This window comes from Rhinoderma darwinii, chromosome 8 (genome assembly GCF_050947455.1).
Source record: "Rhinoderma darwinii isolate aRhiDar2 chromosome 8, aRhiDar2.hap1, whole genome shotgun sequence".
NCBI lineage: Eukaryota > Metazoa > Chordata > Amphibia > Anura > Rhinodermatidae > Rhinoderma > Rhinoderma darwinii.
In genome coordinates, this window is record NC_134694.1 from 101,176,495 (window position 1) to 101,200,191 (window position 23,697).

General features: G+C 47.1%; 1 protein-coding gene across 1 annotated transcript in view; it reads right to left on the bottom strand.

Moving 5' to 3' along the window:
* Window positions 1-23,697, bottom strand: part of LOC142658798 (immunoglobulin kappa light chain-like) — a 45,493-nt gene that overhangs the window by 12,413 nt on the left and 9,383 nt on the right. The window contains exon 2 of the mRNA XM_075834413.1: window positions 1,035-1,415. Within this exon, the coding sequence (XP_075690528.1) occupies window positions 1,035-1,308 (274 nt within the window). The 5' untranslated portion in view covers window positions 1,309-1,415. The remainder of the gene's footprint in view (window positions 1-1,034; window positions 1,416-23,697) is intronic.

The following is a 23,697-nucleotide window of genomic DNA, read 5'->3' on the forward strand; positions in this document are numbered from 1 at the left end:
TCTAATCAATATAAGCAGTTTGGCAGCCGCTTATCTCCCTGGCTTCATAGAATTAACATAACAATTCCACCGAGCAAAAAGTTCATGTCAATGAGATAATCACTGAATTAAATTTTTGCCCCAAAAAATTCTTTCAACTGACAATTTTTTGATATCTATGGTTTTAGATAAAGGATTGGAATAGTAAGGAGAGATCATGCATACATCTGTCTGACTAGACAATTTTTGGAATAGGGGCACCTGGATCCACGGAAGCTGAGATACTTCAGCATCTTCTCGGCTTTTCATGGTATTTATGTACATCAATAAGCTTATTGCTTACATAGACAAAAGTTTCTTAATATTTATATCGGAGAAGTTATGGAAACTATTTTATACCGATAACTACAATAAAGCCTGCCATATACATTAGAAAGCTGTCACCCGACTGCTCGTTCACCCAACAGCTACCGATCCCTACTCCCCCATAAACACGCACACTCGGCTCACCTCATTGGAGAGAGAGGAATAAGCGTCTGCTATACACCTCTCCTGGAGAACAAAGGATTGGGCATGTTGAAATCTAACATAGCCAATTCTACTTTCTGCCAGTGACTGTCAGGCTTTCCCCACACACATCTGATCGTCAGCTGAATTTAACCCCCTACCTCCGCAGCGATTTTTAGTTTTTCTTTGGTTTTTGAATTTATTTATTTTTACCTCCTAGCCTTCCAAAATCTATAACATTTTAATTTTTCGGTCCTATAAGGTCTATTTTTTTGCGGGACGAGTTGCAATTTTTAACAACACCATTGATTATATCGCATAATCTACTGGAAAAAAAAGGATTCCTCGATTGTTTTTCGGGCTTTGTTTTTACAACATTTATCGTGCGGTAAAAAAAACATGGTAACTTTATTCTGCGGGTCAATATGATTAGGGTATGTTCACACAGCAGCGTCCGTAACGGCTGAAATTACGGGGCTGTTTTCAGGAGAAAAAAATGGCACTGTTCAAATAAAAATGAATCATTTAAAATGTTATATTTCAATTACCCTGCACTTTGACCTCCGTGCCTTCCCCAAAGATATACTGGTTAGAGAACCAAACTGCACAGTAGTAGAGACCATCATCATTCTTGTCTGCATTTCCAATTGTTAGTATGAAAGCATTTGCAGACTCCTCAACTTCTGGGATGAATCTTTCAGTAACTCCTTCTCCGTAGGTAAGGCGACTCTTATCTCTTTGACTCACCAGGAACTCGATTTCATTTCCTGGCTTTTGACGGTACCAGGACAGTATATGATATGAAACCTTGCTACCTCTCATGATGCATCTCAGAGTAGGGTTTTTCCCTGCGGTGGTAATGGATGGAAGTGTCTGCTCCAGAGAAGGGACAGCGTTAGGCCCACTGACATCTGCAGAAGCTTTGGGGCCTGCCAAAGAAAGGAATAAAATTGAAAACAGTAACATAATGTAATAAATAGCCCAAATAAACGACATGGTGCTCTGGTATTATGAACGAGCTGGTGTTGTCAATGTTGCTTTTAGCAATTTTTTGTACACACTCTTCATTTATCTTTCTCTTAGGCTGGGTTCACACAACCTATTTTCAGGCGTAAACGAGGTGTATTATGCCTCAATTTACGCCTGAAAATAGGGCTACAATACGTCGGCAAACATCTGCCCATTCATTTGAATGGGTTTGCCGACGTACTGTGCCGACGACCTGTAATTTACGCGTCGTCGTTTGACAGCTGTCAAACGACGACGCGTAAATTGACTGCCTCGGCATAGAAGTGCAGGACACTTCTTTGCAACGTAATTTGAGCCGTTCTTCATTGAACTCAATGAAGAGCAGCTCAAGATTTACGAGCGTCACAGACGCCTCGCATAATACGAGGAGGAGCTTTTACGGCTGAAACGAGGCAGCTGTTTTCTCCTGAAAACAGTCTGTCATTTCAGCCGTAAAAGCCTCTCATCGTGTGCACATACCCTAAGGGCACATTCAGACGTGGCAGAATTTTTCCGCTGCAAATGTTGGTGCAGATTTGGGGCGATTACGCAACGAATCTGCACCAACATTTGCATATTTGACAGGTAATTCAGACGTTGCAGAAAACACAGCGGACTTGCCACAGATTTCAGTTTTTGCATTGCAAAGGATGAAATACGCAGTGAAATTCCGCTTCTTCTCCGCCACAGACAGTGCATGCTGCAGACTGAAAATTCCGCACCGCAGCCTATGGTCCGCAGCGGAGTTTTCCGCAACGTCTGAACTAACTTGCCTAAAAATGTATTGAAACAAATGTAAAAAAAAGGCCGCTGAAGAATTCCACTGCGGACTGTCCGCAGCGGAATTCCACAGCAATTCTGCCACGCCTGGACGTGCCCTAAGGGCATGGCCAGATGTGGCGGAATTACTCTGGAATTCCACTGTGGACACTCCGCAGCTGAAATCCGCAGCGGACCCGTTTCTCCATTCCCTTCCTCAGCTTTTTAGTAGGGTTCGTTTGCACGTTGCGGACAATTCCGCTGCGGAACATAGGCTGCGGTGCGGAATTTGGTATCCGCAGCACACAATGGTTGTTGCGGACGTGTGGCGGACTGGTTGCGGACTCATTGCGGAATTTCTCCATTGACTTCAATGGAGATTCAAAATTCCGCAATGAAGTCCGCAGATGTAATGTAGATGTTATGTGTGCTGCGGAGCGTATTGGTTTTTTAACATGACATTTTTCTTCATTCTGGCTGCACCTATGTATTTCTAGGTCTACAGCCAGACTGAGGAAGTCAATGGGGCTCCCGTAATTACGGGTGACTACGTGTGTGCACCCATAATTACGGGTGACTACGTGTGTGCACCCGTAATTTCGGGAGCGTTGCTAGGAGACATCAGTAAATAGTCACTGTCCAGGGTGCTGAAAGAGTTAAGCGATCGGCAGTAACTGTTTCTGCACCCTGGACAGTGACTACCGATCACAATATACAGCAACCTGTAAAAAAAATAGAAGTTCATACTTACCGAGAACTCCCTGCTTCTTCCTCCAGTCCGGTTTCCCAGGATGACGTTTTAGTCTAAGTGACGGCTGCAGCCAATCACAGGCTGCAGCGGTCACATGGACTGGCGCGTCATCCAGGGAGGTCGGGCTGGATGCCGAAAGAGGGACGCATCACCAAGACAACGGCCGGTAAGTATGAAATTCTTTTACTTTCACTAGGGAAAGGGCTGTCCCTTCTCTCTATCCTGCACTGATAGAGAGAAGGGAAGTACTTTCACCTCAATACGCAACGGCTAGTCGGCATCAATTTACTGCACATTTTGGGCAGATCCGCAACAGAATCTGCAACGCAGATTCTGTGCGGCATCGATGCGGACAGTTGCGGAAGAATTCCGCCACGTCTGGGCATGCCCTAAGTCTTCAATTCATAGGATATCTAGATACCTCCTGCCAATTAAACATCTCCATAAAATTAATTTAAAAAAAAATTGTTACTATAAATAAAATATATTCATACTTAAAAGCGTTAAGATTGTTGTGATATAACACAATCAATTTTGATCTTAGTATCCTGTGTCCTGCGCCCTCACCATTGGATTTATTAGGGCTGACAATTTTATAGTGACAGCCTGTGGACTATTAAATGGCCCCAGGGCTGAGTTGTGATAATGCCTGTTAAATAAAGTTTAACAAAGCTAAAAAAAAAATATAGCAAAAGTAAAAGTAAGAATAAAAACCAATTATTGAAAAAAACATATGCAATAAAAATGTGTTTAAAAAAAAAGGTTAGAATTGCGTTATTTGATGACTTATTTATTTTGCATTCCTCTAAAAAAAAAAAAAAATATGCTGCTACGTGAATGAAAAAACGGAAAAAATGTATAGCTGTCAGAAAGCAGGTAATAACTAGTATCGTCTGCATCTTTGTCTCCAAAATTGTCCGGTTCCTTAACTAACCAGTGAGAAAAACCCAATAATACATACAAAAAGATACAAAAGTTATCAAAATTGTAGCAAAAACAAGTTGATTTTTTTTCAAAGATTGTTTAAAAAATGTAGATATTTATTCTGTATTACTTGACCTTAAAAAAAAAATATGAATAATGATTTTTGACATGTTTCTTTTACAAAAATATGTTAAATCTTAAAATAAATTTAAAAAATCTCACGATCATGAAATAATTGTGTACCTACATAAAAATCAAAAATAAATCTTTCTAGAACTCGTATATAATTTTCTTAAGAAAAGAGAATTACATAACATATTACTATTATTATAATTCCCGCTGTGAAGTTCACTTTCTTATGTACTATCAATATTCTCATTTATATTTTTAGGTTTTACATCACTTTAAGTTTAATTATTTTAGCAATATTTACCTCTAATATATGTGACAATATGAAATCATTTTAGGTAAAAAGTGTCGGCATAAATTTCCGAAAGTAACAACGTTGCAAGAAGAATATTGCGCCATTCTAAATTCATGCTTTTTTTGTACCATAACATTTTGGTTTCAGCATAAAATACAAGGACCAAATATTTCTAGTCTTTTTTAGCATCTGTGCCAGAGATATTTGTCCTACAAATGTAATATTTTTTATATTTACTGACCTGCCACATAGAGGAGAAATGGGATCATCAAGTTTTTCATTCTGCTATGGCTTTGTGACAAAGATGGCCACAACCAAGGAGTGTTAGTGTTCTTTTTTCAGCCCCCCCCCCCCCTCTTCTACCCCAATTATTTCCTGCGTTCAATGCTAGAAATTTACCATATAAGGAGTTAAAACCAAAAAAACTCAAAGACGACCTGTGATTATAACTACTGAAACCTACTGAAATACTAAGTCTGAACACCTGTGCCTTGTTTGAAGGTCGTCTACCACGCTGATGAATTTGCATACGTTAAAGTCTCAGGGCGATTTGTTTTTCGTTTTTTCTTTGCCGCATTCCAAGACCCATAACATTATTTTTTGGGTTTTCTTTTTACGTGCGGTATAAATGACATGTTAACTTCACTCTGCCGCTCAATACGATCACGGCGATACCAAAATAAGTTTTACTACATTTGCGCAATAAAAACACTTTTTTTAATTGTTTTTCTGTCGCCAAATTATAAGAGCAATAATATTAAAATTTTTCTGTCAAAGGAACTCTATGAGGGCTTTCTTTTTTTGGTGCAGGTCAACCTGTAGTTTTCATTTTGGAGTACATACGACTTTTTGATCACTTTTTATTCAGTTTTATGGGAGACGGGATGAACAAAAAACATCAATTCTATCAATTTAAAAAAAATGTGGGCGTTCATCGTGCGGGATAAATCTCATCATTTTATAGTATGGGTCGCTACGAATGTGGTGATACCAATTTTGTATGGTGCATTTTTTGTTAGTTTTTTTTCTCATAATAAAACATTTTTAATTGCAAAAAAGGGGATTTTTTTTTTTTTTTTACACTGTACTACTTATATACTCATGTATGGCGGCTCACATTAAGGCCTCATTTACACGAGCGTAATATACGCGCGTGCGACGCGCGTGCTTTTCACGCGTGTCGTACGCACCTATATTACTCTATGGGGCAGTGCAGACAATGCATGAATTTTGCGCAGCGCGAGTGCGTTGCGTAAAACTCACGACATGTTCTATAATCGTGCGTTTTTCGCGCATCACGCACCCATTGAAGTCAATGGGTGCGTGAAAACCACAAAGGTCGCACGGAAGCACTTCCGTGCGAACTGCGTGATTCGCGCAAGAGCTGTCAAACTGAATGTAAACAGAAAAGCACCACGTGCTTTTCTGTTTACAAACATCCGAACGGAGTGTCTTAGAGATGAGCGAACCGAACTTCACCGGGTTCGGCCGAACTCGTTTTGACCAAACCCGGCAGGAGACAGTCACTGTCCAGGGTGCTGAAAGAGTTAAACTGGTTCAGCACCCTGGACAGTGACTTCCGAACCCAATATACGTGAACGTGTAAAAAAAAAAAAGTTCTGACTTACCGATAACTCCCGGCTTCTTCCTCCAGTCTGACCTCACGGGATGACAATTCAGTCCAAGTGACAGCTGCAGCCAATCACAAGCCAAACACAGGCTGCAGCGGTCACATGGACTGCCGCGTCATCCAGGGAGGTGGGGCCAGATGTCAAGAGAGGCGCGTCACCAAGGACGCGTCACCAAGGACGCGTCACCAAGGCAACGGCCGGGAAGTTCTCGGTAAGTAAGAACCTCTTTTTTCTTAAACAGGTTACTCGATATGGTGATCGGAATTCACTGTCGAGGGTGCTGAAAGAGTTACTGCCGATCAGTTAACTCTTTCAGCACCCTGGACAGTGACTCACGTCGACTAGCCTCATCTCTATGATGGCGGCTGCGCGAAAATCACGCAGCCGCGCATCATACACTGATGACACACGGAGCTGTCAAGTGCCTTTTGCGCACGCAAAACGCTGCGTTTTTTTGCGTGCGCAAAACGCACACGCTCGTGTAAATCAGGCCTAAGGCTTCATTTACACGAGTGTAATATACGCGCGTGCGATGCGCGTGCTTTTCAGGCGTGTCGTACGCACCTATATTACTCTATGGGGCAGTGCAGACAATGCGTGAATTTTGCACAGCGCGAGTGCGTTGCGTAAAACTCACGACATGTTCTATAATCGTGCGTTTTTTGCGCATCACGCACCCATTGAAGTCAATGGGTGTGTGAAAACCACGCATGACACACGGACGCTCCTGCGTTGCATGCGCGAAAATCACACATCACTTGTTATGTCCATGAAAAAGAGTTTATAAAGCTGGACAAAGCAAACAAAAACCAGGAAGTGCTTGCGTTTTGACTGCGAGTGGGCAAGGCTATTGACTTGAGACAGAACTTAGCTTCCACTGACATCTGCTGCCATGCCGCGTGGGATTGGAGCGCCTCATCGCCCTGGTCCAGGGCCATCATGCGATTTGGGACACTCGCGCGGAGGCGTACCACGACCGCACGGTCAAGGAGGACGCCTGGGAGGAGGTCGCGAGGGAGCTTTTTGGCCAGGAGTGGGAGAGTGGCCGAACCCGGGACCGCAGTCGGTTCGGTGAGTACCATGCTTTTTCTGTCAATGCAATGTCATCCCTATTGAAGAACTGGGGCCCTGTATGTGTCTTCTTCCGAAAATTTGCCCAATGACCTTTTGTGGAGCAGGCGCATCACCGTGTACCACGTCATTGGCAGGGCAGGGCCCCTCATTTTAGTGAGAGGGCAGAGTTCTTATGGCGTTATATTTGTTTTTACTCCAACAGTCCAAGACATCAAAACACGGTGGCGGAGCTGCCGGGACCAATTCCGCCATGAAATAGGGGAAAAGGGACGCAGCGGAGATGGCGGCTCGCGTAAGCGCCCTTACATGTACACCAAACAGTTGATGTTCCTGAAGGACATAATGGCGATGCGAACGTAAAGAGATTCTGCAATTGCATGTGTCTAATGTGTGTTCGCCCATGTCCTGTTTGCCATCGTGTTGTTGTGGGCATTGTTCTATATTCTGTTCTTACGTAATTTTCCCATTATAGAACCACCGACAATTTGGAGGATACGACAGAGGAGACGGACATCGGAGAGTCTCTGCCGGAATCTCCTGCTGCCCCTGTCCTGCCCCTTAGCCCTGAGCCGACACCCCTGGACCCCGCCCCTGTCCAGTCTGCACGGGCCGTCGCCTCTCCGGCTGAGGAGCGCCCCGTGCGTGCCCCCACTCGCCGGTGCCGTGCTCAACAGTCCTCCGCTGCTGCCCAAGTCGATACCCGGGTCCTCGAATATCTCAGGCGAGCCGCAGATGAGGACGGGAACGACTCCTTTGGGCGCAGCATCGTTCCCCTACTTCGGCTGGTCCCCATGGATCGTATGGCCCGTCTGCAAGCGTCGATCGTAACGTTGATCAACGCCTCCACACAGCCCCACAATCCCAACCATTGCTTCACGGCCATTGAGCAGTGGCGCGGATTAGCCATGCCGGCCACCACGCCACAGATGCCGGCCACATACCATCCAGCCCCCCAGATGCCACGTCCGCATCCCTATATGCGCCCTATGGCTCCCCACTTCCCTGCCCCAATGTACCACGGCCAACATCAGCACCACTATGCTGGCGAGGAACAACCTCCACAGCTCCAGGTCCAGCATAGTGGTGCTGAAATGCCGGCGTATTCGTCCCCTGGCCACCACTACCAACACCTGTGAGTGTGTTGGTGGCGTGATATTTGGGCGGCCAATTTAAGTTTGATGCAGGGATGGCAACTCGTCGTCTTATATATTATGTATATTACACCATGTTGGTGTTTGTTTGTTTGTTTATACGATATGTTTGTGTGTTTTCCTGACCACACCATGTTTCCGTTGTGTGCATTCCAAACACATTAAAAACATGGATGTTGATTGTTTCTATTGCGTGTTGTTTTTAATTGATACCCCTCAACACAATGTTTGACCCACATTTCCTTTGGCTATACCCACTCACACTTCTGGCCTTTGGGTCCAATGCATACCCACGTGATATGAGGTTTTAGTTAATCTCTCGGGGTTTGACATGGTTTGCAAGAGGTGCGAACGTTTAGGTGCTGTCATGGGCCCCGAAGCAAACTAAGTACACTTGCAATTGGACTTGCCTATCTTTAGGCCGCACATCATTCTATCTCGAGAAAGAATGTTGCCAAATGTCAAAAGTCCTGGTCAAACCCTGACAGATGTAAGCCCGCGTCAAGGGTCCTCATGTTTTGCGAGTCCCTAACCCAACACATAGTTACATAGTTACATAGTTACATAGTTAGTACGGCTGAAAAAAGACACATGTCCATCAAGTTCAACCAAGGGAAGGGAAAAGGGAAGGAAAAATTTCTACACATAGGAGCTAATATTTTTTTGTTCTAGGAAATTATCTAAGCCTTTTTTAAAGCCATCTTCTGTCCCTGCTGTGACCAGCTCCTGCGGTAGACTATTCCATAAATTCACCGTTCTTACTGTAAAGAAGCCTTGTCGCCTCTGCAGCTTGAACCTTTTTTTCTCCAGACGGAGGGAGTGCCCCCTTGTTTTTTGAGGGGGTTTTACAAGGAACAGGATTTCACCATATTTTTTGTATGTGCCATTAATATATTTATATAAGTTAATCATGTCCCCCCTTAGTCGTCTTTTTTCAAGGCTAAATAGGTTTAATTCTTTCAATCTTTCCTCATAACTTAAATTCTCCATGCCCCTTATTAGCTTTGTTGCTCTTCTTTGTATTTTTTCCAACTCCAGGGCATCCTTTCTATGAACTGGAGCCCAGAACTGGACTGCATATTCTAGATGAGGCCTCACTAATGCTTTGTAAAGTGGTAATATTACATCCCTGTCCCGCGAGTCCATGCCTCTTTTAATACACGACAATATCCTGCTGGCCTTTGAAGCAGCTGACTGACACTGCATGCTGTTATTGAGTTTATGATTTACAAGTACACCCAGATCCTTCTCAACAAGTGAATCCGCCAGTGTAGCTCCCCCTAGGACATATGATGCATGCAGGTTGTTGGTACCCAGATGCATAACTTTACATTTATCTACATTAAACTTCATCTGCCAAGTGGACGCCCAAACACTTAGTTTGTTTAAATCTGCCTGTAATTCATGAACATCTTCCATAGTCTGAACTATATTACATAGCTTGGTGTCATCTGCAAAAATAGAAATAGTGCTATTAATCCCTTCCTCTATATCATTAATAAATAAGTTGAATAATAGTGGTCCCAGCACTGAACCCTGGGGTACACCACTTATAACCGGTGACCATTCAGAGAAGGAATCATTGACCACAACTCTCTGGATACGGTCCTTGAGCCAATTCTCAATCCAATTACAAACTATATTTTCTAAACCTATAGTCCTTAATTTGCCCATTAGGCGTCTATGGGAGACAGTGTCAAATGCCTTTGCAAAGTCCAAAAACACTAAATCCACAGCGGCCCCTCTGTCTAGACTTCTGCTCACCTCTTCATAAAAACAGATTAGGTTGGTTTGACAACTTCTGTCCTTAGTAAAACCGTGCTGGCTGTCACTTATAATGCTATTTATTGTCACATAATCCAACACGAACACAAAAAACTTCTAAAAACCCAGGCCACATGTGACGTGTGTAGTGAAGCCTCCAAACAACAGATAACCCTTCAAAGGTCATCACGCCCCCACGGTGCGGCTCCTGATGGGCACTCGAAATATGCCGCCAAAGTATCCCGCACTCGAAGGCCGGAAGAGAGAGATCGGCCGAGAGGAATAACCGGGACAGTGTGGCTGGTGCCTGCATGTGTTAGGATATATTCTGCATCAAAGGTAGCATCATTAATGCGGCAGAAGTTATGCAGAACGACACACGCTTGTATAACACGTGTCACATTCTGCATGGGCAATTGCATTGTCGTCAGAAAGACACGCCACCTGTTCGACATAATGCCAAAGGCACATTCCACACATCGTCGAGCTCGGCCTAGGCGGAGATTGAACATGCGCCGACGGTCATCCAAGCCCCTTCTCGCAAAAGGACGCATGACTTGCCTTGTCAGGGCAAACCCCTCATCCGCCACGATGACATACGGGATTGGGGGTCCGCTGGAGCCTGGGAGGATGGAAGGTTCCGGCACCGCCAGTCGATTATTCACGAGTCGCTTCCCCATTCTTGATGAACGGAATATGCGGGCATCTGCCGAGCTTCCATACGAGCCGATGTCAACAATAGTGAAACAATAATTTGTGTCCGCCAAGGCTAACAATACCATAGAAAAAAACTGCTTGTAGTTATAGTATTGCGAGCCACTGCGTGGGGGCTTTCTCACACTAATGTGTTTGCCGTCTAGGGCACCAATGCAATTTGGAAAATCACTTGCTCTAAGAAATCCCTCTGAAATTCTTAGCCACTGTTCTGTCGTGGGCTGAGGCATGACCGTGGTCTTTAACCTCTGCCACAACACGACACAGGTGGATGTGACAATGAACGAAATGGTGGTCACTCCCAAAAGAAATTCTAAATGTAACGAATGATAACTATTGCCTGTGGCCAGAAATCTAGAAAACAAAGAGAAAGAAAAAGAAAGCAACAACACATGTTAGGGGGGGCTGGTAAAGCAGACAGCGTCATTGACTAAGTAATAGCAGCTGCACACATACCTCAAGGTCACAAGCAGACGTTCCTCGGGCGAAATGCAGCGTCTCATGTTGGTATTCTTGTAGGTGAGACCAGAGCGAATCTGCTCAAGCAGAAGGTCGAATGTGGCCACAGACATGCGGCAGAAGGCTCAAAATTTTTCAGGATGCCGTCGTAAGTCCTCATACAGGCTATGGAAATGGCCTTTCATCGTACGTTGGGCCACAAGTGGATGAACCCAAATGCGACATCTTACAGGCGTCTGGTGCTGCAGCATGGGTCGACGCTCCCCAAAACGACGTGAGATCATCCAGGCAAGAAGCACACGTGCCAGCGACTGAGAAGGCATAATTGTGCCGTGCAAAGCCGATTCCAACCTCAATGGAGAAACACACACTGGGGTTTCTGCAGAGGCGGAAATAAGGTGCAAAACCGGCTTCTCCCAGCAAGCAGGGGTTGGGCCAGCTGGCCTATTTGTAGGCTGGCCTCGCATTAATCCCCTCGGCGTTTTTTACGCGCGATGCAAACGCTAGTCGTGCGCGCGTTTAAAACGCAACAACGCTGCGTATACGCAGTGCAAATGCAATGCCAACGCGCGAAATACGCTGCGTTTTTTCCGCGCGCAAAATGCACACGCTCGTGTAAATGAGGCCTAAAGGAAATCTGTCAGTAGTTTTGAGGCCTCAAAACTGCCCACAGCACAATTTAAGGGAGAACATTTGTACCGATAAAGGGCGGATTTACACGAGCGTGTGCGTTTTGCGCACGCAAAAAACGCTGCGATTTGCGTGCGCAAAAGGCACTTAACAGCTCCGTGTGTCAGCTGCGTATGATGCGTGGCTGCGTGATTTTCGTGCAGCCGCCATCATTATGACACTCTGGATGTTTTTTAAACAGAAAAGCACGTGGTGCTTTTCTGTTTGCAATCATAGTTTGCCTGCTGTTGCGCGAATCACGCGCGTCCCACGGAAGTACCTCCGTGTGGCATGCGTGATTTTCACGCACCCATTGAGTTCAATGGGTGCATGATGCGCAAAAAACGCAGAAATATAGGACCTGTCGTGAGTTTTACGCAGCGGACTCACGCTGCGCAAAAAACACTGACAGTCTGCACTGCCCCACAGACTAGCATAGGTCCGTGCGACGCGCGTGAAAAGCAAGTGCGTTGCACGGACGTATTACAAATCCGCCCTAACTGTTGTCTCTGAGGCTATGTTCACACGCTAAACTACAAACGCCTGTAAAATATGGAGCTGATTTGAAGGGAAAACAGCCTCTGATTTTCAGCCATTTTTTAAACCACAACATATTTTTGAGGCGTTTTTGGTGCTGTTTTTCTATTGACAATGAAAAACATCTCCATCTCCATTACGCGCCGTTTTTTCAATAAAAGCCATCAGAACGAAACGCTGGTTTTTCCCATTGTAACCAATGGGCAGATGTTTGGAGGTGTTCAGCTTCCATATTTTTTACAGCCGTTTTTCGGGGCGTTTACAGCCCGAAAAAAGTGTGAAAATAAGCCGTGTGAACATACTCTAACATTCAAGTTGCATGACTAAGAAACCACCGATTAATTCTCCCAGCGCCATGGTCCCAATCGCTACTCTCTGCTCTGCTCTGACGGCTCTAGCGGGCAATCAGGAGACCACTAGAGCCGTCACTTAGAGCAGAGGGGCTGGCAGCGTGCAGTGAGTAGAACCAAAGCGCACTCGTGACCGCGATGCCGGGGGAATTAAACATAGATATTAACTTGCATGACTGAGACAAAATATACTGTTACAATGACCCCCCCCCCCCCCCTTCCGTATATCGCGTCTTCAGCAGTTTTGAGGCCTCAAAACTGCTGCCAGATTCCTTTTTAGAACATTCTGCGGGAACAAGTAAAACTACAATCTTGGTTACGTGTTCAGATCCCTGTGTGCAGTCTTGATCACTTCAGAAAAAATACAATTTATTTAAAGCATTTGAACTTAATAGATATAATGTAGATCTCTTCGACGTAGATAGACATCAACTTTTACAGATCATCCCTGCTACTCCCATCTCCAGGGGTAAAATGCAGGTGTTGAAACCTCCATAATATGGGATCATGCCGGATATAGGCAAACAGACGTATAGCACGGACCCCTTCATTTCTATGGGTGCCACATTACAGATCAGCCACACCACCATGTACATGACTCTTATACTATTTATGTTTGTGTCATTTCTATAATTGTAACTAAATGCTTTGCAGAAACAACATGACCTGCCTAAGTAGAGTCGTGTGTTAATGAACCTTCCCTTACCCATCCTATCCCTCCACCCCCACCTTTAGGAAAGACACGTGACACCGAGGTTGGATGTGAAATGGCCACAGCAGCCGTTTATTAATTTCACAGTTTTAAAAAAACAATTTTAAATCCGAAACATTCGGATAACTAGTTAGGAATCCACCAGAGAATTCCTCCTAATAATTCACATGACCCAACATGGGTCAGAATCGTAAATAACAATTTTAACGTTAACATTAACCCGAGCAGAGGAAGTCCTTGAAGCCATTTCAGATATTCCTTTTTTAAGAACACACCGAGTTAGCCATCTGCAAACCACCAATTACCTCCAGCCGTCAACCAGCTCGGAAGCACCGTTCACCTCTGCAGATGGCTCCAACCACTAGAAGTCCACTTCAAAGGGATAACACCCGATGAAGCCCTCAAGTGATATACCGACCACTAGAAGTCCACTTCAAAGGGATAACACCCGATGAAGCCTTCAAGTGATATACCTTCCACCAGAAGACCACTTCAAAGGGATAACACCCGATGAAGTCTTCAACCATGTACCTTTTTTGGGGGATGCATACCCCCGATGCGACCCCCCCACCATTTTGTACTGACTGGCCTCAAGGACTCCCCCCGCCAGCTGCCATGACAACAGAACCTACTCCGGAAAAAGGAAAAAACATGTTAAATAAGCACACAAATCAAACACAACACTCATATGCAAACGTACATAAAGACCCACAGGGGTAACAAACCAAGGGCGGGAGGGTGGGAGCTTGTCTCTCCCTGTGTTACTTCTCCCGCTGCTTCCGGCTCAATGCCGAAAACAGCGGGAAGCTCAGGAACGGCCCCCTGACTCCTCCTTGTCCCTCCTCCACCTCCTCCTAACTCTCCCTCGAACTCTCCCTTACCTATTAACCCTTTCCCTACCAGGGAGGTCATGCAGGCTTCCCTTTAAGCCCTGCAGGCTGCGTCCAGCCTCTTCTTGACCTGCCTAAGTAGAGTCGTGTGTTAATGAACCTTCCTTTACCCATTCTATCCCTCCACCCCCACCTTTAGGAAAGACACGTGACACCGAGGTTGGATGTGAAATGGCCACAGCAGCCGTTTATTAATTTCACAGTTTTATAAAAACAATTTTAAATCCGAAACATTCGGATAACTAGTTAGGAATCCACCAGAGAATTCCTCCTAATAATTCACATGACCCAACATGGGTCAGAATCGTAAATAACAATTTTAACGTTAACATTAACCCGAGCAGAGGAAGTCCTTGAAGCCATTTCAGATATTCCTTTTTTAAGAACACACCGAGTTAGCCATCTGCAAACCACCAATTACCTCCAGCCGTCAACCAGCTCGGAAGCACCGTTCACCTCTGCAGATGGCTCCAACCACTAGAAGTCCACTTCAAAGGGATAACACCCGATGAAGCCCTCAAGTGATATACCGACCACTAGAAGTCCACTTCAAAGGGATAACACCCGATGAAGCCTTCAAGTGATATACCTTCCACCAGAAGACCACTTCAAAGGGATAACACCCGATGAAGTCTTCAACCATGTACCTTTTTTGGGGGACGCATACCCCCGATGCGACCCCCCCACCATTTTGTACTGACTGGCCTCAAGGACTCCCCCCGCCACAGCGAAACAGGCCTTGACCACCTTAAGCCTGTGAGTTCCGCCACACCACCACCGCCCTTTCTATTCCTTCTGCTATCGCCAAGCTCCAAAGATCAATGCCAACCTCGGTCAGATGAACCCCATCACTCCTCCAGAAGTTCCCCACTCCTGACTCCAAATCCCTGTGCCGCACGCAAATGCCCCCGTTTTTCGCTACAAAACGGGACACCGCCCGATTAACTTTAATGCGAGCCTTATTGACTCTCTCCACTGACCTAGCCAACCGCCAATGTTTCCTCGGGACTATGTCCGACCACACTATCACCAACTTGGGATAAGAAACCCACAAACACAACATATCGTGTTTGATGTCCCGCACCAACTCACGAAAGGGGCGGACTCCTAAGTCATTCCCACCCACGTGCAACACTAAGACCTCCGGAACCCTATCAAGCCGGGCATATGTCTGGAATTCCGCCAACACCCTGCTCCAAGACATACCTCTAAATCCCAGCCAATGCACAACCGCATCCTGTCGCGGAATGCGCAACTGGCGACCGTCCGGGCAGACGTCTGCCCTCAAAGCCCCCCAGTGCACGTAAGAATGACCCAGCAACCACACCAAACACGGAGGCGAATCTGAAACGGAAAAAACAATTAGACACCACCATATAACATTTCTTAAGCATTAAAAACAAACCTCATAACAAATGGGGGCGGACATAGGACTTAAATCTGTTGGACTCCCAACGACCAATGCGCCGAACCCCTTCATCATCCAACCCCCAGCGCCCCGCTTCAGTTGCTGCGCCAATCCTGAAGGAATGAGATGAATATGAGCCCGCCGCGACACCAACCGCCGTCAGACATTTTTTAAATACAGCTCCAAACTGAAACCTGGACAAAAACGACCCGTCCACATGACGTAACAAAGGCAAATCTGGAGACCCCGCTCGCGGCTTAAAACCCTGCATGCACTCTACTGGGCACATAACCGACCCCGGGAGGGCGAACAAAACTATCAGCTTACCCTTCCCTAATTGGTCAGTTTTTGATCGACGCAACCATACCTCCAGCCGATCTGCGAATAAGCTCACTTCCCCAGATCTCAGCCCCCCTGCCTGTTTGGTACTTGGCGACACCAACTCACCTATTCTAAATGCCCCAAAGAACGCTAACGAAAAAGCTAATCGAAACAAATCCCTTTCGTCTGAAGAACGACAGACCGATGCCAATGAACCGCCCAACGAACTAAGCAAAGCAAACGACACAGGCCTTCTACTATCCGCCTCCACTCTACCTCGGCGCAACCCCTTCAAAGCCTGTAGCACCAGAAATTCCTTAGATACATCCTGAAAGCCTCGCAACTTAAAACCAAACGCCACCGCAGATATGAACCGGTTCACCTTTGCCACTGAAAACCCCGCCTCCCAGGCGTCCCCTAAAGAGTACAAAAGTGCCACCAACCTGTCTCTATCCGTATTGACGTCACCCAACTCTCTTATCCACTCCTCCCACTGCCTCCAACAAGCAGAATAAGCACTCCACGTCGTGCGCGCCAAAGACCTTTGTACCAGTTGTTCTACGGGACCGAGACCAGATCCCAAAGATGTTCCGGACAAGCCAAACCGAGACGTTCCGCTCCCGGTGCCAATTGCCGAAACCGGTCCCACTGCGAGCGAGAAAGAGCATCAGCGATACAATTCCGTACTCCCGGCACATGCACCGCCACCACCCACGCGTTCAACGACAAACACACCAACACTAAATGTCGCAACAATTGAACTACCGGAGGAGAGGACGCCGTGATGTTATTAATGGCCAGCACCACCCCCATGTTGTCGCAGTAAAAACTAACCTTCTTATCCCTGAGCCTGTCCCCCCAAATGGTCGCCGCCACCACGATGGGGAACAGCTCGAGCAGGGCCAGATTCCGCGTGAGTCCACTGGACACCCAACTAGCTGGCCATTGACCTGCGCACCACGGACCTCCCCCGTAAGCCCCAAAACCGCCCGCCCCAGCCGCATCCGTAAAAATATTCAAATCACTCGTATCCTGCGCTGGGGCCATCCACAGCGAGCGACCATTGTACTGGCCCAAGAAGTCATCCCAAACCTGAAGATCAGCTCGGTGCTCCTCCTTGAGCCGCACAAAATGATGCGGCGCACGCACTCCCGCCGTTGCCGCCGCCAACCGTCTACCAAACACCCTCCCCATTGGCATAATCCGGCAGGCGAAATTCAACTTCCCCAGCAGCGACTGAAGCTCCCGCAGCGTCATTTTCCTCAGTCTACAAGCCCGCCGTACCTCCAGCCTCAAAGCACCCAGCTTATCCGCAGGGAGACGACACTCCATTGCCACCGAATCTATTTCAATTCCCAAAAAACAAATCGTCGCTACCGGGCCCTCCGTTTTTTCTGGCGCCAAAGGGATCCCAAAATCCCTCGCCACCTTCTGTAGTGCATAAAGCAAATTACCGCAAACCGGCGAACCCCCCGGCCCAACGCACAAGAAATCATCTAAGTAATGGATCAACGAGTCGACCCCGGATACTCCCCTCGTTACCCACTCCACGAAGCTACTAAACACCTCGAAGTATGCACAAGAAAGGGAACACCCCATCGGGAGGCACCGATCCACGTAAAAAGCCCCATTCCAAAAACAGCCCAACAGCCGTTGGCTTTCTGGATGAACTGGCAACAACCTGAACGCCGCCTCGATGTCGGTTTTTGCTAGCAGCGCGCCAGGACCCGCAGCCCGCACTAAACCCACCGCCTTATCGAATGAGGTATAAACTACGGAGCACAACTCGTGATCTATCCCGTCATTTACCGACGAACCCTTGGGATACGATAAGTGTTGAATTAAACGAAATTTTCCGGGCTCGCGCTTAGGAACAATACCCAACGGGGACACAACTAAATCTTTTACTGGCGAATCAACAAAAGGCCCCGACATGCGACCCAACGAAACTTCCTTTAACAATTTGTCCGACACGACCTTGGCATGCAAGTAAGCCGATTTTAAATTCCTCCGCGTGACCGGAACCTCATAAGGAGGCGGAGGAATAACGAAACCAACACAAAACCCCTCGTAAAGCAACTTAGCCGCCGCCCTATCCGGATACTCATTTAGATAAGGGGCCATCTTTTCCACCCTCACCGGTGACACCCCCTTGACCAGCCGCGGAGGACTGGTTCCCTGACCTCTTTTTTCACATACATTTTGCCGCCCCGTGTGATGCACCATTACACTCGGAACACACGTGCTTGAACTTGCACGTGGCCCCGAACTTACACTGGCCTTCATTAAATTGCCAGCAAAACCCCGCCTTTCCCCCGCCGCCTTGTCCAACCTGACTAGACTGGCCTCCTTGGCCGACGCTCCCGGGAAAGGACTGCCTGACCGGAGCCGTAACCCGCAACCAGAGAGCAATATCCTTCTGGTCCCACCGAATCGCCGGCCGAACCGCTTTCCGCTGACGGAATTGCTCATCGTATCGCAGCCACGCCTGGCCCCCATACGCCCTATGAGCCTCCCCAATGGCATCAAAATAACAAAACAACGCCGAACAATTTTCCGGCGCCTTTTCCCCTATCACACTGGCTAATATGGCGAACGCCTGCGACCAATTAACGAATGTCTGCGGGATAAGCCTATACCGCCGCCGTACCTCCTCGTCCTTTTTACTCTCGTCCCGCTTGCTCTTATCTAAATTAAATTTAGCAAGCGGCAAGAGAGAAAAAATCTCGACATATTCATCCTTCCAGATCCGCTCACGCACCTCCTGCTTTAAATGCGCCCCCAACGGACCTTCGAAACAAACATACACCTCCCCACGAGCACGATCGTCAATACGCACCCGATCGCCATCCTTTTGCGCCTCGGTCTGTACCGACACCGCGACCGCCTCTCTAACCGCCGTCACGGGCCGCGCTTGTAACAGTCCCACATCCCTGGGACCCTCCCAAACTACCGCCGGGGACACTTCCGTGACTACCGGCGCCACCGCCCTATCTAGGCGCCCGACCAGCTCTCTCAAGCAACCCACTAAATCTGCCAGACCCGCGCCATCGCGCCCGCCCGCGCCACTACCGGCCACCGATGCGACGCTAGCAACCCCCCCGCCGACACCCGACATAAAAATCGCTGGATATGACAATGATGGAGTTATACACTCACCGGGCTGCACAGGCGCTGTGTTCCCGTCAGCCGGACCATCCTGACCTCGACGATACGAGTCCAGTTCACCCTCCTCCAGCTCCTCTCTCGCAGACGACTGGCCATCCCACCGACATCTTCGGAACGGAGATGATGAAGCGCTGACCGATGGGCCGGCAACCTGCCACCCGACCGCTGGAACCCAGACTTCCGACCGGACCTGTTGCCTCGACGTCGCTGTAGATCTAGGCGTCCGTCCTGATGATCCTGAAGAAGCCTGCCCCCTGGCCGGAACATCAACAGGCGGGGCGGCCGTACCTTGTCCTCCGAATCTTCCATCCGATGGGGGAGGGGTGACAGGGAGCCCGGCCTGCGACTCCCTGCATACCGCCGGACCCCGTCGCGGCTTGGGATTCCTGCCAGGACGCAGGGCCTGGGAAGGGGCGGTCCTCCCAGCTGCCTGGCCTGCAGCGTCCGTGATCGGGCTCCCTCTGCGACGCCGTGTCCGCGGGACTGCCTCAGGACTGAGGCGCTCTGGAGGTCGGGACCGCCGGGAGGGACGGGTCGACCCGGCCTGAGTCGCCGTCACCCCCGGCAACGCTCTCTGCCTGCTCCGATCAGGAGCGGTTGTTGCCGACTCCCCCCCCCCGCCGCCATAGTAAGGCTAGGAAGGGGGCCGGGGGAGGGGAGCCTGTCCTCTGCAACAGACCCCGAACGCCGGGCCTGACGTGGCGAAACGGCGTCCGGGATCCTAGTTAATGCAGCCACGGTCTCCTCCAGCCATCCGGGACCGTGGTGCACAGCAGCGGCGCGCAGCCGCTGTAATAATAATGCCTCCGACATAGGGAGTAGCGCGGGCAACGGGGAGCTTGTCTCTCCCTGTGTTACTTCTCCCGCTGCTTCCGGCTCAATGCCGAAAACAGCGGGAAGCTCAGGAACGGCCCCCTGACTCCTCCTTGTCCCTCCTCCACCTCCTCCTAACTCTCCCTCGAACTCTCCCTTACCTATTAACCCTTTCCCTACCAGGGAGGTCATGCAGGCTTCCCTTTAAGCCCTGCAGGCTGCGTCCAGCCTCTTCTGGATTAATATCTATGGGCTGTGTCTAGTATTGCAGAACTGTCCAATTCATAAGAATAGGGCTGAGCTGTGTTACCAGACACAGGCTGTGGACAAGGGTGGCACTGTTTCTGGAAAAACAGCAGACCTAATCTCATTCAATGCCTTTAAGGCCATGTTCGGTTGCTGTTGAATTCCGCTGTGGACAGTCCGCAGTGGAATTCTGCAGCAGCCGTTTTTTACATTTGTTTCTATACATTTTTAGGAAACTTAATTCAGACGTTGCGGAAATTAACTGTGCGGAAATCAGGCTGCGGTGCAGAATTTCCCCTCCGCAGCATGCACATTATGTTGCGGAGAAGCAGAGGAATTTCGCCTTAGCAATGAAAAAACTGAAATCTGCGGCAAGTCCACTGTGATATCCGCAACGTCTAAATTACCTGTCACATATGCAAATGTTGGTGCAGAGTCGTTCCGTAATTGCCCCGAATCTGCACCAACATTTGCAGCGGAAAAATTATATCACGTGTGAATATGGCCTAATTGTCCTTCTAAGCTAATTTCAAGGGTGGAAAGATAGTTAACATCAAGTATTGTTTGTTTTATTTTGTATGATTAACCAGTTAATGTCGTTTTATGCCCAATTTGCCTGTGTCATTTCAATGGTTATCACTATGGCACCTTTTGAGGCGATGACAGGTCCTACTGGACTTATCAGAACTGAATAGATACTTTTGTATCACATTAGATATTGTAGCATTGTCTTTGCAAATGCATTACACGTTATACAAGAGGCTAAATGAAGATTGAAGTTGATGTATTAGTCAGTCAGGAAACCACTGACTCTCGAATCAATGCCGCTTTCTTCTGCAGCAAGTGATAATGCTCGCTCACATCCGACTTCAATGAGATTTAATAAGTCTTTGCTTTTTGCAAGTCACAGCAGCTGTACCGGCTTCTACACTGCCATCTAGTGTTCACTACCTCAATTGCCAATTATCTATTCTAATACATATTTCTTAAGAAAATAACATATTCCTCCTACAAAAAATAGCTTGTTGCTGTGTTTACTATATTAAATCAGAACAACGTTAACACCGGTGCTACTACTTTACTATTTTCCTAATGCGCAGCTTTTATTGAAGACCCAAAAATGTAATCTGACAACCGTAAAAGTGGCTTTACAAATAAAAGAATTACTATTTGCGCTATTACCACCTTCGAATATAAGCTACGGCACATAGCACTCCTGATCGGTAATGCAGGATTGAAACATATACGCCGCAATAAAAGCTGGAATAGGAGATATCACTTAAATATACAGTAGAAGTAGACACTTTACTGTATAGAGCAAATGCTATGTTGGGCAGATGCCACTTCCATGAGAATTAAAGTTCTGCAAAGGAAATGTCAAGTGATTTTCACATCCGTGCGGTCCCTATTTGATAGTGATAATTGTGCAATGGTACCAGGTCCCATAAAAGTGTCAGTGCTGTCTGCAGTGGGCTGCGTATATCATACATCTCACTGCAGTTCTATGGCCGTAAGGCTTAATTCACATAGGATGGAAGTGCTGCAGAAAATCTGCTTCGGGTTACAGTCCCAGCCATGTGGATGAGATCTGAACAAATGTCATCCACATTGTAGAACATTTTCTGGACAGAATCAGAGCATGCTCATTCTGTTCTGCATGTCCACTGTGGATTTCACCCTTTTCAAGGTAGAAAGGATAAAATCTGCAGCAATGTGCGGATTTTGCAGCAGAAACGCTGCGGAAAATCCATGAGAATCCAGCCTAGCTGTCCTAAGGCTGGGTTCACACGACCTATTTTCAGACGTAAACGAGGCGTATTATGCCTCGTTTTACGTCTGAAAATAGAGCTACAATACGTCGGCAAACATCTGCCCATTCATTTGAATGGGTTTGCCGACGTACTGTGCAGACAACCTGTCATTTACGTGTTGTCGTTTGACAGCTGTCAAATGACGACGCGTAAAAATACAGCCTCGTCAAAGAAGTGCAGGACACTTCTTTCAGACGTAATTTGAGCCGTTCTTCATTGAACTCAATGAAGCACAGCTCAAAATTTACGGCTGTCAGAGAAGCCTCGCAAAATGCGAGGAGGAGCTGCTTTTACGTCTGAAACGAGGCAGCTGTTTTCTCCTGAAAACAGTCTGTCATTTCAGACGTAAGAGCCTGCTACCGTGTGCACATACCCTAAGACTTTGGATATCCTAAGACTTCAACAAGGTTTAGGTTTATTTTTACTTTATAAGAATATAACTCACACATTCAGGGCAGTACTGTTCAGAGCAAAAAAAAATATTTGATATAAATTGTACATATTATTCCTTGTAATACTCTTTAGCAGCCTAACATGGGCATACACAAAGGTGTGGGGAAGGGGTTATATGGTTAATACACTTAGGCTATGTTCACACGCAGAGTCAATAATGTCTCAAAATACGGAGCTGTTTTCAAGGGAAAACAGCTCCTGATTTTCAGACGTTTTTCGCTGCGTTTTTTACGGCCGTTTTTGGAGCTGTTTTCAATAGTCTATGAAAAAACGGCTCCAAAAACATTTTACGCGCTGTATTTGGACAGCGTAAAATAAAGACTCGTGCGAACAGAACATCGTAAAACCCATTGCAGGCAATGGGCAGATGTTTGCAGGCGTAATGGAGCCGTCTTTACAGACGTAATTCGAGGCATAAAACGCCAGAATTACGTCTGAAAATAGGTCATGTGAACATACCCTTTCACTTCTCAGTCTTTAAAGAAATCTTTAAAAGCATTTCTTCCAGCAGCCGCCACTAGGGGGAGCTGAACTTATGCAATGTAGGTCAAGGTGGTGTATAGCCAATGTGAGCAGGGTAGTCACTGAAAGGAGGAACGGATACTAGGATGACGACAAAACAAAGGAGGGAATTTATCAACCTTTCTACGCCAGTTTTCTGGCATAGAAAACTCACAAAAGTGCCCAAAAGTGAAAAGGGCCGTGGTTTTTAAAAGGGGATGGGGCCACAGATATGGTGGGCAGCGCCAGGACGATGAGGGGGCCGATGCATATAAGGCCCTGATGCTGCTCGGAGTCAGGACTTTGTATGAGCTGTGGCATTCTGAAGGAGCCTAAGGGGACATGGAGGGGAGATGAGGAGCGGTGAGGTGTGTAGACTTCTTTTTTTTTTTTTGTCTGTTGGGAAGGGGGGAATGAATGGCACACAGCCGTGGTCGATGCACCATAATTGTGGCACACGGCAAAACGAAAGATGTGACACATTTTTTAAGAAGCGTTTGCCTCTTACTAAATGTGTTGCATCTTACTCTAATTAATAATTTATTAAGATTGGCATATGAAACGCATATGAGTCTTTTTACTCAGGCCGGTGTTTCACTCGCCTACGGCCACAGCAACTCCGGGGACACTGCTAGTCCTACTATATTCAGGGGACACTCAGTTGGCACTGTTT